Source organism: Anthonomus grandis, chromosome 8 (genome assembly GCF_022605725.1).
Source record: "Anthonomus grandis grandis chromosome 8, icAntGran1.3, whole genome shotgun sequence".
Taxonomy (NCBI): domain Eukaryota; kingdom Metazoa; phylum Arthropoda; class Insecta; order Coleoptera; family Curculionidae; genus Anthonomus; species Anthonomus grandis.
The window spans coordinates 16,055,458-16,073,209 of record NC_065553.1 but is presented as its reverse complement, the minus strand read 5'-3'; the positions used below and the strand labels follow the sequence as shown (position 1 = coordinate 16,073,209).

Below are 17,752 nucleotides of genomic sequence, written 5' to 3'. Positions count from 1 at the left end.
AATCAGTCGCCGAAATTTTCCCCCGTAATTAACTCAACCGAGAGGGAATTATTTTCATTTCAAACTATGGGGTATTATATGGAGACAAAAAAAAGCCTTTATTCAAATTGTTTGGGAAATATCTGGCATATCTTTACATAAGGTCTTTAGTATTCGAAAACAGTTTATTTAGTTAGAAAGAATAAGAAAGTCTAAGGGCAAACGAGAGGAAAAGTTCGAGCATATTTTTAAGGTTCTACTGTTTTGTAGCAAAGTTTATACTAGTCGACCAAAAAAAGTGTCAATTTTTAAAATTGTTCCGTATTTTATAAATAAACCTTACCCAAGCATCTGCCGCGCACTATAATTTCTAAAACATGTACGAAAAATTGGAAGTTTATATTTATAAAAATGCATTTGGTGGTTAACTGTTTGGATTCTTGTGCCAAGAAAATGATTAGATTGGCGTCGAATGTTTTGTTTTGTTTATATACAAAGCCATGTATTACTTAGCCTGGTATACTTTTAATAATGTTATAGTATCCGGATGCTATAGTCAAAATAAGAAAATGAAGTCTCTACTCAAGCAGCACACAAAGTCTACTACGAAACAAAATTATTTTATATTAGTTATATTAAGAGTGTATTGAAGACTAAAATATTTAACGGCTTTAATTAAAATAATTCGGTGTTACAAATAACCTTATTTTATAACAAGGTTTTATAGAGTTTAATAAAATATTTTTATAATTTGATATAAAGCATTTATAAAACAATCTTATAAAACTATTGCGTTAGGCAAAATTTGTTATTTAGTTGTTTTATAATTTTGTAGTTAGTTATATTAGGCGAACCAAGACTTTAATTATAAAACAAATTACTTTCAGTGACTTTATAGTTTTAAGGATTAATTTTATAAAAATATTTTATTACACTCTCTAAAATGTTATTCATATAGTATTTATAAAAGTTTTATGAAATAAATATGTGTTTTTGTCCACAAACTTGTTGTTTAAGAAGATTATATAACTTTTTGGAGACTAGGCTTTAAATTAATTTATGATGTCTGCCAGAATAGAATATGTTGTGTTTTTTCTTGTCAATACTTATTTATAAAGTATATTTTTTTCAAATTGTCCTGAATTTCTTCTTGGAAAAATATTAAAATTCGGAAGAGTTTAAAAAGAAAGTAAAGAAGAATATTTTAAAAACCATATTATTGAAAATGATTAATTCGGATTCAAATATGACTGAGGTAATTAGATCGCCATCTTCATCAGGGGACATTTATCAACCTAAAACGTTGGAAATTGATCAGAATGCTAAAATATATCAGATTTCGATGTTGATGAAGCGGAAGCTATATACTTATAAGGTTAATGAATTTACTGACATTTCTATAACATTCTTCGCTATTTAGTTTTTTTTTTTACAAAAGGTACGGAGCTTATAAACTTTGTTAATTTTCTTAATCTCTATGAGTGGGATAAAATAATCTCAACCGAATACAAATTGTGTTGATTGAAATATTTATATTTTATAATTGTATTTTATCTTATAAGTTAGTAATAAAACAATAATCTAACGTTAATAATATAATTTTGTAAATGCTTTAGTATGGACTGGAATTGATTTTATAATCTTATATAAAACTGTTAAACGAGTTTAATGAAATAAAGATATTTTATTAGAGTGGACCCTTTTTGACTATATACACGATTTATAAATGCTTATAAGAGGAAGTTTGATAACTATAAAGTTTTTTTATTATGTTACATAGCGAGCTATATGATAATTTCAAGTACATTTGAGCTGCTGGGATATCAATTATGCTGCCTGTATAATCTTAAATTATTGTATTTTTCTGACGTTTATTCATCTCAACCTTATGTACTTATCTTTCACTGAATGAAGGATTTCATTATGCCTTGAATTAGGGGCATCAAAATACTTCCGAAAAAATCCCTAGAAAAAATTACGTGTGGCTGTTAAGTGCCTGGAAAAGTAACTTTATTAAGCGCTTCTGTGCCGATATTTGCGCACTTTTGAACTGCCCAAGATGCATCAAAATTACTTCAGATGACTCCAGATACTTGAAAAAATTGTTTCAAATGGCCCCGAATGCCTGGAAAAAATTTAAAAAAATTAATTCCACCAAACATTTTGTAAAAAATAGTAAATAGCTATAAATGCCTAAAAAATTAACTCTAGTTATCTTAGAGTTCAGAAAATGCTTGGAAAAAATTATCAATGCTCCCAAATATCTGGGAAAGTACTTCATTAAGCGTTTCTGCGCCGATACTTGCGCAGTTTTGAACAGCTTCAGAGGCTTCAAAATTACTTCAAATGTCTTGGAAAAAAAATTGCCTTGGAGGTATCAAAATGACTCCAGATACTTTGAAAGACATAAAAATGGATTCTAATGCTTGGAAAAAATTTAAATGTTCAATTGCTGCAAAGTTTCATGAAGCTCTTAAAGGAGTGAAAAAACAAACTAATAAATTCTATTTTTTAGTCTATTTAAATGGATCTAAATACATGGAAAAAATTACAAATGGCTTCAAATTCACTAAGCGCTTTTGCGTAGATACTTGCGGACTTTTGAACAATTCAAAATGACTTCAAATGCTTTGAAAAAAAACCATAATTGCCTTGGTGGCGTCAACATGACTCCGGATACTCAAAAAAAATTGTTTGAAAGGGATGAAAAATTCTTACAAAAATTACCATAAAGGTCCCAAATGAATGGAAATGCTAACGTAAAAAATACTAAATGGCTATTAGTGCCTGGAAAATCAACTCGCGTTATCTCTGTATCATTAAGATCCTTAAAAAAATGGCAAATTTCTTCAAATACTTAAAAAAGGACTTTTAAAATTTAAAGTAATTGATTATATCTCCCAGACCTGTCTCTCCCTCATTTAGTTTTTCATGATTTTCTTATCTAAAATGGCGTATCATTTCTGCAATTAAGAAAAATAATATTTTTTTTTCACTTTTCTTCGCCTCTTTCTTATTTAATTTCTTTATCATTTCTTGAATCAACTTAAAAATGTATTTACGTAATTTAGTTCACTAATATAATATTTCATAGCTCTTGGTTCTGAGATGACTTATCATATTTGAAAATGATAAAAATATTGCATTCTTTCTCATTTTATTTTTCAGATTTTCCATAACTTAAGTCGCTTATCATATACATGCATCTCATATCTAAATATCTATATACCATAATAAGATAAATATATATTTTTTTCATCTTTCTTTGTCTCATCTTTATTTCAATTCTTAATCACTGCCTGAATTAATTTGAAAATGTATTCACGTAAATTAGTTCACTGCATATGAAAAGCATCATTTCAATATGAATTTCAATTTCAATTTGATGATTCTTGCTTCTGAGCTGACTTATCAATTCTTTCTAGGTATCTCCATCTTAAAATTGTAGTTTTCTTAAGATAATTTGGCATACAATCTACGGCAAGTATCATTTCAATATGATCCTTCATTGCATTTTGCATGCAACATTGCATTTCTTCCTCGTTTCTACCTAATTTATCTCTCTTACCACTGCCTAGATCATCTCAAAAATTTAATTTTTCTTTCTTAAATGGGCTTTCTGCATCCGGCTATAATTATTTCAATATAATTCTTCATAATATTTAGGTCAGGGACGGTTTATCTACAAATCGAAAAAGATTGAATTTTTCTCACATTGCTCCATTTCTACCCTAAGGAATCCTTCTTTCACTGAAACAATTATATTACTATGTCTAAAAATAGGAATAATATTGCAGTTTTTTTAGTTCTTTTAGTTGTTTCTATCTCATTTTTTTCGTCATTTTTAGATCTAAAATGGCTTATCATATCTATAAATAAAAATATATATATATTTTTTATTTTTCTTCATCTCTTGCTTATTTATTTTTTTTATCACTGGCTGAATTAAGTTGAAAATGTATCTACATAATTCAGTTCATTCCACATGAAAGTCATAATTTCAATATGATCTTTCATGATTCTTAGTTTTAAGACGTATACCTGAAAATATTGCATTCTTTTATTTTTTTTCGTCTGTAGCTCAATTAATTTTTTTCTATCATCATCTTAAATTTGTCGTTTTCTTTATATAATTTGGCATACTACCTACAGCAAGCATCGTTTCAATGTGACCTTTAATTATACTAAGGTTTGAAGTATGATAAGCAATATGGCATTTTTTTATTTTTCCTTGCTTCTGCCTATCTTACTGCTACCTAAACTATCGTAAAATTTGTATTTTGTTATCATAAATTGGCTCACTGTATCTAGCCATAAATTCTTTTAATATAGTTCTTTATGATATGTAGGTGAAAGATGGCTTATCGTGTCTAAAAATATTGTATTCCATTTTTTCACCTGTCTTTATCTCTACCTCCTTTGATTTTCTATATTTTTTATGATTCTTGGATCTAAAAATCGCTTATCATATCTGCAAATAAGAAAAATATTAATTTTTTCTAATTTTCGTTCATCTCTTCTTTATTTTATTTCTTTATTACTCCCTGAATCAACTTGAAAATGTATTCATGTAATTCAGTTCACTTCATACGAAAAAACATCATTTCAATATGATCTTTCATGATGTTTGATTCTGAGATGACTTGTCATACCTGAAAATGAAAAAAAAATACATTTTCTTACTTCTTTCTTCGTCTCTAGCTTAATTCATTTATTGTTATTTATCCCCTATTTTAAAGTTGTAGTTTTTTTACATAATTTGGCATATTACTTTTGGCAAACATTATTCCAATATTCTCTTTCATTATACTCGAATCTGAGTTAGGATATTGCATTATATCACTTCCTCGTTTCTCTTTATTTAATCTCTCTTATCACTACCTTAAAGTCTTAGATTCGTATTTTCCTTATGAGCAGTTACTACAGTTGGAAGCCTAGTAGAGTCAGTTCAATCCAGATCGGACTAAATATGATGGTAAATTAATAAAGGATTCTATTTATTGATGTGTAAGGATATTAATCGCGAGATCGTTATAGGGAAAAGTGAAATGGCCATAAAAAAATTAGAAAGCAATGGAGCCTTGGAGTACAAAGAACGGAGAATCTCTTCTTGGTCTATTTGGCTGATTGCATCATTTTGTTATGGTTTTCCCGGTTACTTGGGTAAAGTGAAATATTTTCAGTTTTCTTCGCTTTTATCTCGTTTCATTTTTCCATCATTGCATGGATCATCTTAAGTTTATATTTCTTTTACATAATTTGAAATCTGGATATTAAGTTCAAAGTTAAACCGAGGCAATGTCAAGACCCTGCATCAATTAAATAAATTTACAAAGACTATTTAAGTTCTAAGCTTTAGAACCAAATAAACTAATAACAACTTCTTTGCTTCAGTGGATAAAATAAAAATCTATTAAGTATAAAGCAAATAAATACGAATTTGAAAGCTAATCATAATTATTTTTAAAAACAAAGGTGAGCTTTTATATTAATGCGTTAATTATCGAGTTTTTCTATAAAAAAATAAAATGCAAATTTTGATCATTATAAAGTTGGCAATGACCTTTGGTACACACAGATTTTCATAAACATACACAAGGCAATTTACTTACGTATTTACCTTGTTTCTGCATCATATGCATATTTAAACAAAATCCGGTACAATTATCTTAACGTTAATATTTATTTTTTACAGATAAACAAATTAGAAGACGTTCACGCTCAAGACTGCCTAAATGGTTACGTCCCTTATCGTGCCCAGATGAATCAAGCATGTCTGAAAGTTCAAAAGTAAGTTTCCAGTTTTATTTCTCATATTCGTCTATAGTTTATTTTTTTTGATAGGATACTCGGGCAGGCCGAATCGCCCAATATAAAGAAGAACGTCGAAGACAGCTCGCTGAACATGTCAATCACATTAGTACACCTCCTCGCATTAACGGTGGGTCGTCGAGTAGCTCGGAAGGGCCCAGGCCCACCCGAACTTCCAGATTGAGGGCTCAGGCAACGATTAGTAATCAAGGAAGCCCTTCAGCTTCTAGTAAAAGTGAGGTAAGCATACACATAAAAATAATTCCTTAAAACAAGGAAAAAGGTTCTTTTTTATATTTGATTTTAATTTAATGAAGTGGATAATTAACATAAGTTCTTTTCCTCAAAACAATTTCTTACATTTCATTATTTAAATAGATTAATTTCTTTAAAATATTTTATAGATTATTTCAAAAATGCCTGTTTTTAATTCAATAATATTATGAATATATGAAGATATTAAATTATGAACGCGAGTATATTACCTCAAGATACAGAATCTTTAAAACAAGAGACCAGGTAGTTGGTCTAAAGAACTGACATAACGCGTCTGATGCCGTTCTTCTCTGATCACTCCGAAGTCCGATACACTTAATCCACTACCTTTTTGCGTTGTTCTTGTCTAAAGTGTGTTTCCTGATTTTGATTGTGCCAAACTAGTTGAAAGGGTTATTTTAAATAATTTAGCAATGGATGGTCTGTTGAAAACTTGGGGCATGGATAAAAATATTACTAAAAAAATCAGACATAAGTTAAATCATGTTACTGTTTGATAATAATGGTAACACTAAGGCATCCTGTGGGCTTTGATATTGCAGGATCGCGTACGCGTAGTCAGACTAATTTTTAAGTTTTTATGACCCAAATCATTTTTATTGTACAATTTGAGTACTACCTATATACTATAGGTCACATATAATTTTTTTGTCAAATTAAAACTCAATAAGTGAAAAAATTAACTTGGAGATTTATTGTTCAACATTTTAGAAAATAAAGGAGAAATAGAAATATTATCAAGTTTGCATGGAAGAGCAGACTTGTTAAAAGAATTAATTCCACAAGTTGGCAAACGTTTTCAATTTGAAATGCACTTAAAATCTCGAGCTCAGATAAAGTCGGTGTAAGTGCGTTGAATTTAGGCATATTCCATTTGGAAATAATAAATTGGAATAATAATGATGCAACAACAATTTACTATAACATCCCAAAGCCTGCGTGATTTTGCGTTTGAAGAGGACACAAAAATGAAACAACCTATAACTGCGGAATTAAATAATATGGTGAATCCAATGTGGAAAATACCATTTTGACACCTTTGCTGTTAAATGAAAATACACCTATAGACTTTATTAATCTTGATTTGTCATTCGTCAAAGAACCTTTACCCGATTTTCACCTAAAAACCCTTTTAACCAAGCCCATTGGGAAAAAATATTTTAAAATACTCTGAAACCAACAAAGTGTTAGACAAATGCCACAGAAATCGACTAGTCAAAATTATTCCTCAGCATATATACATTCTTTATAATTTCTATAATTTTATTATAATTTCTATAAAACTCCATCACTATCAGGGCAATTCAAAATTTAAAATTAAAACCCGTTTCCACAGAAATTTCATTATCTGCATATTACATAAACTAATTAAGTTACCATGTTGACATTAATTAAAAATGGAAAACCGCTTACACAAACCATCACAGGCCCGTGCTCAAACTGCTATTACGCGTTTAGGGCAAAGCTGCACGGCCTACATACATTTAATGGTACAAATAACCGCCGATATCCTGATGCCCTGTGCCAAGCACTGAAGAATTTACATTATCGTCCTGGATACATGCCTGAGGTTAATCAAACTGATGGGATGATTTTGGGTCATTATTGCACTGTGGATACACACAATGTTTTGACCTAGTTAAAGGTGGTTTTTTAATTGTCTAATAATGACCGTTTCTGTTAAATTAAAAATCCCTTACCTGGTGAACGTTGCTATTTTTTTAGTTTTATAGAAATATGGGTATTTTATTTATTCGCATCAATGTGGAAATGATATTAATATTCTTGTGCTGCTTTCAGGATTCTAGCAGTCGCACTAAAACTTCTTTCTCTTTCGTCACTGATACCAGCTTTGGACAGTCAGCATTATCTAGAGTCAAAATTCTTACATCTCAGAAACATCAGCAGAACTTTCTTTCTCTTAAATACTGATGTTTTTATAGGATGAGAGTAAGTCATGTGATTCCTGCTTAAATACCAACAATTTCCTACTTAGAACCTAGAATGATACTTGAAAATTATGCTACTAGTCTTAAGAAAATACAAACATGGACAAGTTATTAATCTCTTTCGAACAAAAATAGAATTGTCCCGGGGATGACAAATAACATTTAAATGCACCTTCTAGTATTATCCTAGAATGCAATATTATACCTAAGATGGGATTCAAAGATACTATCTTGCCAATTTGTGGATTAAGTTCTTGAACAGTAAATCTAACTTCAAAGCAGCATAACGCTTAAGTATATAGTGAAGTTAGTTAATGTGTCTGCAAAAATGGGAGTTTATATTATATTTATTTTATAGCTTAGTACTGTATAGATAATTAGATTAGATGGAACAACAGACATCTAGATATCTGAATCTTTGTACGTTGAGTCTCGCCTTTAAACTGTCAATTTGGTAATTGTAATTTTTTTTCTAAATTAAATACTTTTATTAATATTATTATTATTATTATTAAAGGAACAGTTGCCAGTAGAGTATTTTTATTGGGAATTATAAAAAATGTGAGGTTAGGTGGCCCTCACTTAACATGCTGAAATTAGGATTAAAATTGTACATGTTTTGGAATTCATAACCCGAGTCTGTAAGAACTTGAGTAGAAAAGTGAGGTTAAGTTGCTTGATGCCTAATGTAAAAAGAAAATGAGTTTAAAACATTTTAAGAATTTTGAGTAAAAAAAGGTTAAATTCCTTCACGTAACATCCACAGAAAATAGAATCCTATTAATATTTTAACTGGTTTTCCAATCTGGGATTTAAGTTTGGTGAGAATTTGAGTAGAATAGTGGGGTTACGTTATCCTTTCCAAACATCAAGGCGACCAAAGGAATATATAAGAGTATTAGGATTGTTAATAGCATATGTAAATATAATTGTAATACAAATTATGGATATCTTCCTAATATTTAGTTGAACAATAGAATATTTTCAGGCAGTTAAACCTACAATTTTTTCTTTTTTATTCCAGGCAATTGAGTTACAAATTGCTGTTACAACAGCGATTATAACAAACTAAATATTTTATTATTCTATGCAGTAAAATCATGATTTGGATTATTTCTTATTAATTCAAGGCATTTCGACCTTGAATAATTTCTTTTCTATTCCAAGCAGTTGGACCATTAATTATTCCACTCTTATTTGAGTCAGATAAATCAAGAAAGTTTATCCATAGATTATGTCCCTTTAGTACAAACAGTTGAGCTATGGACGATTCCTCTTATATGTATATTAGTCTCCTAACGAGACATAAACAGAGACATAAAAAGAGTGTGTTTAGGTAATTCTTAATGAACATGAATAGACAATAAATTCAATATTTTAATTAGGTCTGCAGTCTAGCACTAAAGGTTTTCATTAGATAAGTAAGTAGCTTTAAAACTATACAATCAAAAATTTCCTTATTACATAACTTATTACAACATTTTCAGTCTCACAACGTGAGATTATGTTAGCCTCGCCTAACATAGCAGGAATTTAGTCGTAATTATCCATGTTTAAAGTGGTTTTCCAATTTGACAACTTTCTGAAGAGATGCCAGATGCTTCTAAGATATTAGCATTAGCTCTCTCTTTGTAAAAATACACAGAAATTTATTTAACGGCTCAGTCTCATCTTAAAGATTATTGACAGAAATATTGTAAAGTTTACATTTCAAAATACCAATTTTGTTTTTGAAGTTTTCAGTATTAATAATAGAGTCACCAAGTTTTTACAGCATGCAGATGATCCAAGATTATTTGCCGAAGTGCAACCTGGTTTAGAGCCTGCCACATTATAGCAGTCATGTCTGCAAGTATAGTGGTCTTGCCTTGAGAATTGATTAGCGAGATTCATTGATATATATGATAAAGAGGGCATGACACAAAATTGAACCTTATGATACTATCTACTGAATTTGTTAAAGAGAAGAGCTGCTTAGACCTTAAGCAAACTCATTGACTTCGACCCTATAGGATCAAGAAAAACCAGTCTAAAGATATTCTTCTAAAACGAGAACCTTGAACCTTTAGCAACAGAATTTCATAGCTGACACAATCAAATGCCTTCGAGAAGTCACAAAAAACTGCTGCATAAATATAACCATTATTTATGAGAGAGTACAAATCATACAGGAGATTTGGACAACAATATTAACGTAAATGAAGACCATTAGACCCACATATTGTTTACAAGTTTTTGCATAATTTTAGAGTTGAGAGTATTAAGGTACAAGGATCATCCAGAACCACTTATCTTAAGCACCTCACATAATTTGTCTCGTTACTCTATAGAATCTGCTATCTTCTCAGTTTTCCTCTATATACATCGATAATAGATACTTAGATAAATATTTAAATATTATTCCAGAAAATGTAGCCTCTCCTGAACTGTTGTTATGTTTTATTGTGAGTGCTCTTTACTTCATTCAGATCTGTAAAGAATAAATTATATTATTGAACATATGTGTTTGTTACATATGTAGGTAGTCGGAAGGATCAATGGAAGGATAAAAGTGTTCAAATACTCATTAAAAACATTCAGAGAAATTAGAGGAGTTAGGTTTGTAAGCAATCTTTTGACGTAACCTTCATTAAATAGTTTCTGAATTGAAGGTAAAAATTGGATTAGCAGAACCAAGTATGGGCTTTCAGCAAAAAGAGAAGCATAAGTTATGAGAAGTCATAATTCCCTGTGTTGAAAAATCTACTCTTTACCCGCTTTAATTATGCATGTATGAGCATATAATAAGATCTCATCAACTCTGTAAAGGGTATTATGTTGATAGGGATTAAGGTAAAAATATGTTTCTTATTCTCCACTGCAGCCATCCTGCCATAATTTGTCATATTTCTTTTCTCCAGTTTAAAATTTGCTCAAAAGTCACTCTTCTTTTTTTAATTCAAGTGAAAACTGAAATTTCTTATTAATATTTTATGCAGTATAAATAAAATCCTTATTATCTAAATAAAAATCCACTGTACTATTAACTTGTCAAATCTTTCCTAAAATAAATAAAATTGACTTGCATCCAGATCACCAGTAGCTATTTTCCAATTTCAATATTTCGAATGCACCAAAAACTATTTTTATTATGCTTTTCGCGAATCGCTATTTCGGCCAATCGATTCAATTCCTTTCGAATTGGGTTTTCTCATGAATTTTTAGATGAACAAAACTTGAAATGCGCTAGACACGTTGTTGCGCTTGAATCTCGGGAGTTTTTCCTGGAATTGTAGTTCGTGTCTGGATTTTCGTGTTAGTGGAAATTAATATATAATCCGGACTTTTCACGACGATATTTTTCGAGAAATCCATTACGGCTTATTAGTATTCCTGGAAGGATGGGATAAATGCTTTAGCGTCTCTGAAAGTTTTCCCATTAATTTCTTGTTTGATATTCGGCAGGGTGCGGTAAAACTTTTAAATTATGAAAAGCTGTTTTATTTGTCTAGTAGCAAACATTTCTGGTCCCTTAGGTTTAGACCAGTTAAATATAATTGACGTTTTCCAACTTTCCTTTAATAGGAGAGACGCGAAGCCATTATTACGCTTTATAAATATTGACCTCTTAACTTCAAAAAGGCTCTTTATATAAGTTTTAATGGTCAAGCAAAATTTGAAACTAACAATAAATTTTCTTGTTTTCTTTAATGGTTTTCTTCAAAAATCGTGAACTTATAAATTTTCTATAACTATATAAGATCACGTTTTTTAGAGTTCCGATTCCAAGATAATGCACTTAATGACTTTTGATATTTTAGCTGACATTTGTGACAATAACAATTGACAGAACTGTGTGATAGCATCTTACACTTTAGAGTTATCACTCTTAAATGTGATTTAAAAGTTAGGCTATCTAGTTTTAAATTAATTAATTTAAAAAAAATCGATAACATTTTTATCTGTAGACCAGACCAGGAATCCGCTAAAAAATCCCTTAATCATTTAACAATATCATTTAATATATTAAGTGGGTTATACAAGCTTTCCTTTGATTCGTAACTTGCCAGGTCTTACATATTGGCCAGTAAATAAAAAGTCACAGGCCAGTAAACACACTATGCCAATAAATAAACTCAGAATATAAATTCGAATTGTCATTTTAAAGATTATTCGAGATGTAATGACATTTGAAGTTTCTGCTGACAGTAACATGTAAGGCTTGACAATTCTGACTTTGACATCTACAAGGTACTGATAGAAGACGCTAATATAGTAATAGCTGACGCTGTAGTGAGGATTTGTGAGCCCAAAGTTCAATTCAACGACCAGTCAAGCCAGGTACATCAGATAATCTCAGTGTTTAAGGAACAAAAGAAAGTGTTACCCGAAGAGTAAACCAGGATAAATCCAAAAAGAAGAAAAAAACGAGCTAAGAAAAACCCGTACTGGAAAAATCAACTTTGAAAGAAATTATGCTCTCTTAAAATAGGATCGAGTATAGCAATCACGATTTACATCGCAAACCAATGAGAGATACTCAAAAAACATGTCACGGGTTTGGTCTTGAATAAACCTCTACAGATTGTTATACACTATCTATGAACCGATTTTCTATATACGCATTCTACAGTAATATTAAAATCCGAACATTATTATACCATTCTGAAAATACAGCAATTTATATAACAATTATTTGCCAATACCGTGGTTCAATATGCTCTCTACAATTCCTCTTCCTAAGTTGTTAACAGCTGTAATCTTGACAAAATGTATACATAAACTTATTTTTTGAATGACAAAAATAACTGTCTCATTTTAATTCACGAAACCTTTAAGACCAGATGGCAAAAAGGTTTATCGGGATATTCCGTAAGACAGGAAGCAGAAAAAGCAAAGATGGTACCTACCGACACGTGTTTCTGCTTTTTGGTTTCTTTAGGGCAGAGCTACTAGAAAACCATACTGCAGATATCATCGTCACTTAATCCACCTTACCTGTCTTACTAAAAAAAAGATAAACCTATTCTTTTGCTATTTAACTATTCGTGCTAGCTTTCATTCTTTCAAATCATTTATTTCCATCGACATCATAACAATGTATAGGAATTGTCAATAAAAAACTACAATGCTAATAAAAATAGTATAAAATTATAAAGATATGAAAGGAAACAAATTTAACTTAATTTAGTCAATAAATCTACAGTTAAAGAACTCTGTCAACGAATAAAAAGGACAGTCAGCTAACATGGTCCTCTTAAGAGTTGGAAAGAGCCCTCTTAAAAGTTGGAAAAGTCTTAGCTCTCTTTATTCTACATGGGAGATGGTTAAAAATTTTGAGAGATGTAATTTCCGGAGCATCCTGTACCTGCGACAACCGCAGTAAAAGGGATGTATAATTTATCTGCATTTCGAGTTTCATAAAAATTAAAATCTTCAGATCTCATGTAGTTTGAAAGATTTTTATGTACTTGACATGCGCACTCCAAGATATAGATGTTAATTATAGTTAGGATTTTTTCTTTTTTAAAAGTACCACGGCATGTTTCTCTGAAGGAAAGTCTAAACATCGTACGTACAATGCGCTTTTGATTTAGTAGCACTCTCCCAATACTGGAGGAATTACCCCAAGCTAATAAGGCATAGGATAGAGTGGAATGCACTGAGGCATAATAAAAGCTTTTAAGTGTATATGCATCCACATAGTCTCGAAGTTGCAAGATGGCATAATTGCTGCGGGATAATCTATTGCACACAGATTCCACCTGAGGATCCCACAATAGATGTCTATCAATTACAATTCCCAATGGTGGAGTGTTGTTGCAAAGACCTAGATCCTAAATTCATTATGGGGTTCTTGATCTTGGTTTTTGTCAGTTTTTTAACTAGAGCGATAATCGCCACAACAACTCTGGATTGCTCCTTACCACATGACAATGAATCCTGATTTTCTGTAAAAGTTCCTCCTTAGTATCGATAGGAGTTGAATACACCAAGGTTTTGAGGTGGCAATATATCCTCCTCTACCTATCCAACAGTTTGGAAAAACGTTATTCAGGTGGTTCCTTACATAAACGCGAAAATGAAAGGGGGCTCCATCATGCAGACATGATGACATGTTTCGCAAGTGACAAATGCTCTATTAAATCCAGAAGATTATTCTGAAGGAACTTTAAATAAAATTCTCCATTTAATCGTGGCGGTAATCCGACTGGCCCAATCAAAAAATTACCAATGTTTTCTACCCAGATATTACTTGATTGAAACTGATGTTGATGATACGAAACAACAGCAGCATGTGGATTTTCATCAGCTTATACATGCGAGTTATGTAAATTCACAATACCATTTTTGGTAAACCCTGCTTCATCGGTAAAAAGAATAATACTAATGAAGTTTGGATTACTTCGCTGCTGATCTAATAGCCAGTGCACGAACTGTATTCTATGAGAAAAATCTTCAGGAGTTAGTTCATGCACTTTTTGTAGATGATATGGGTATAATAGCTGTGCCTGAAGTACTTTATGTATCATTGTTTTTGGTGTATTAAGCTGAGCAAATAATTTTCGAGTGAAGGAGTATTACCTGCAACATCTGAAATATTTTCCTCCAATTGTACCATACGTACTGTTCTTCTCTGACCAGCATCAGTACTTTTTTCCCAAAACTATTTATTTTTTTAAAAGAAAAATTAATCAGGAAGCCTTGCTGTAAGTTTTAATATTTTTCAGGTAACTGCAGCCTTTTTCTGTTAATTCCAAGTTTATTTTCCATTTTTGTAATAATTCCAGATTGAAGCTAGTTTTTGACTTTTTTCCAGGAATTTATTTTGTATATATATTTTCAAGTTGGAGTTTTAGGCTTTTTTAAGGTATTTTTGAATAGTTTTTAAGCTATTAATACTTGATTTTTTTCTAAAACAACCGTACTTTAGCGGTTTTAGGGTCACATTAAGAAAAATCGCCAAAAATCTCGCCTAAGAGCCATTTCTTAGGTCATGGATGATTTTGTAGGGAAAACTTCTGATTTTTTTTTTACGTTTTTATTTTTTACTTGTTTTATGGTCATTATCTTTTTACGTACGTATGACAATTATCTTAACCGTTTTCTTATGAGTGATTTTTTTTGGAAAAAAATCAAAAAACGCTTATTATATTAAAAAAAAATAAATTTTAAAAATCAGTATATGCATTCTTCAAATGGTTTAAATAAACACCTATTTAGGAGTTTTTCAAAATATTTAAATAGTGTCAAAAATACAGATTTTGGCGGATGGTAATTTTTTTCTAAAAAATTGAACAAAATGCTCACAACTTAAAATCTAGTCAGAATTTAATTTTGAAAATTTGTACGTTTATTTCTGAAATAATTTTTAGGACACCCATTTCAGCATTTTTTTAAAAATGTACAGAATGTTTAAAAAAAAATATTTCTATGGAAGGTAAATTTTTTCCAGTAAATTTAACAAAATTCCTATAACTAAAAATTAGCAAAGAGAAGTTTTAAAAATTGGTACACACTCCTGAAAGAATTGAATCAATTACCTATTTCCGCAAAATATATAGTGTAATGAGAAAAACAATTTTTTTTTAAGGAAAGCAAAGTTTTTTTCCAATAATTTCATAAAATACCTATAACCCAAAAATTAGCCAAAATAAAATTTTGAAAATTGATACACATATTCCTGGAACAATTTGACTGGATACCTATTTCAGGGTTTTCCAAAAAATATGTAAAGTAATTTTTTTTGAGGAAGTAATGTATTTTTCTAATATTTTTACAAAATGCTCATAACTCAAAAATTAGCTAAAAAAAATTGTAAAATTATTACGCATATTTCTGGAATAATTTGACTAGATATCTGTTTCAGCGTTTAAAAAAAAACTATTTAAAGTAATGAGAAAATTTTTTTTGAGAATTGTATTTGTTTTTTCTAAAAATTTTACAATTTTACTTCTATTTTAAACTAACTAAAGATTATTTTGTTATAGAATTTATGTTAGATTTAAAAAAAATGGTAATTTAACTTTTATAGCCCAGTTTTTCTATTTAATATGTGCAAATTAGTTACGATGTTTTGTTAAAATATAATAATATATTACACAATTTTTTTTAATCAGCTTTTTTAAGTTGGGAGACCGATAGGCTCATTGTCACCATTAGTGTAATTAAATATAGGTCACCAGTTACAGGTTAATAAAAGGAATCGCCTGTTAGTTTCTCTTAGACGTTGGTCAATTCGTTGAAATGTCTTTTGATTTGGAATAATGCGATTACGAAATCTTTTTTCATATTACCTTTTTGCTTCTAATGCATTGCAAGACGCTATAATACCATACATAAGATGCGTGTCTGCATACTAAATAAACGTGAATTCTATATTTCGACTTACTTCAGATTAAATTCACCAAGAAATCCAAAAATCAATAAATTATTATCGAAATACAGGATCAATGTATTAACAACGTGAAAGATGGAAGTTTTAAATTATAGGTATTTGTTTATTGTATACCGTAGAAACGTTTGTAAACATGGTGTGTTTAGAAAAGAAAATGCCGACAAAAAGATGCAAAAACATTTTCGTTTACGTTCTTTTTCAGGTTGTTTGTTTAAAAACCACACTGCATTTTTAAAAACATGTACTTTTTCAGATTAAACAACTTAAAATGGAATTTCTCTGTTGTTTGATTAAGTGTCGCATCGCTGAAAAAAAGAACATATCATGGTTCTTTTTAATTAAAAAAAGTTCATTAAAAATAAAATAAAAGGAATCACTCCTTAATTATTTTTTTTTCTCCAAAACGGTTCACTTTCAATAAACAAGGTAAATGTGTTTAGGGACTCCCTTTTTAACAGGTCCTGCCGGGGTAGTTTTGATCACGTAAAATTTATATTAATTTATACCAAGTATTTCAAGTCATTAAAAAAAACAATTTCCAGCGGCGTCTTTAAAGGGCCGTATCTTCGAAAATAAAGCCTCTAGGAAAGTTTCATATAATTTTTTTATTTTCTACTATAATCCGGGATTTTTCACATTTTCAGGGCCACCCTGTATAATTTGCCTAAATAAAAATAAATATTCATTCATTATAAACATTTTCTTAACTTTTTGGGCTGTGTGGTTTTTATATTTTATAACAGAAAAATAATTAACAAACCTATTGTGACTGGAGCAACCCCCTACGGAGCTCTTGATTCCTGACACTCTCACCGAGAATAATTAAAATATAAATTTTCGATTAAGCTACGGAGTTTCAACAACAGAAAATGAAACAAAACAATAGAATCTGAAACTTCATTTACTTGTCATGCGAAAGCGACGTGATGTATATGGCAGTTGACAACACTTCAAGCGCTCCTTTATATTCTCACTTTGGAAAACTTTATTTAATTTATGGAGGATATAGTAATGAGACTGTCGAAGTTTTATTGTTTTTAATGCAGGGAATATTACATTTTTACTGATTTAAATCGGTTTAATATATATTTTATTTCTTTAACTAAATGAATTGAAAATTTCTGTAATTTTTTTCAGAAGGGAATATCACCTTTATCAGAGCCGAGGACGCCGAAAGTGGAAAGGGATAAGAGTAGCAAAAGAAAATCAAATTTAAATAGGTCCTTAACTTCAGAAGAAGTCCCTTCGAGCAGCCTTTACGGTGAGTGTCTTATGTAGATTTTTAATTTGATATCTCTCAGTAATAAGTCAACGGACAAATTTAGATGTTAACTTTTAAATATACTATATGCTTATAATA

At 30.1% G+C, this 17,752-nt stretch overlaps 1 protein-coding gene across 6 annotated transcripts in view; it reads left to right on the top strand.

Annotated features, from left to right (window-relative positions):
• Positions 1 to 17,752, top strand: part of LOC126739900 (supervillin-like) — a 292,907-nt gene that overhangs the window by 160,422 nt on the left and 114,733 nt on the right. For all 6 annotated transcript variants that reach the window (XM_050445725.1, XM_050445723.1, XM_050445721.1 and 3 more), the window contains 3 exons: positions 5,675 to 5,769; positions 5,824 to 6,030; positions 17,530 to 17,653. In XM_050445725.1, the coding sequence (XP_050301682.1) occupies positions 5,752 to 5,769; positions 5,824 to 6,030; positions 17,530 to 17,653 (349 nt within the window). In that variant the 5' untranslated portion in view covers positions 5,675 to 5,751. The remainder of the gene's footprint in view (positions 1 to 5,674; positions 5,770 to 5,823; positions 6,031 to 17,529; positions 17,654 to 17,752) is intronic.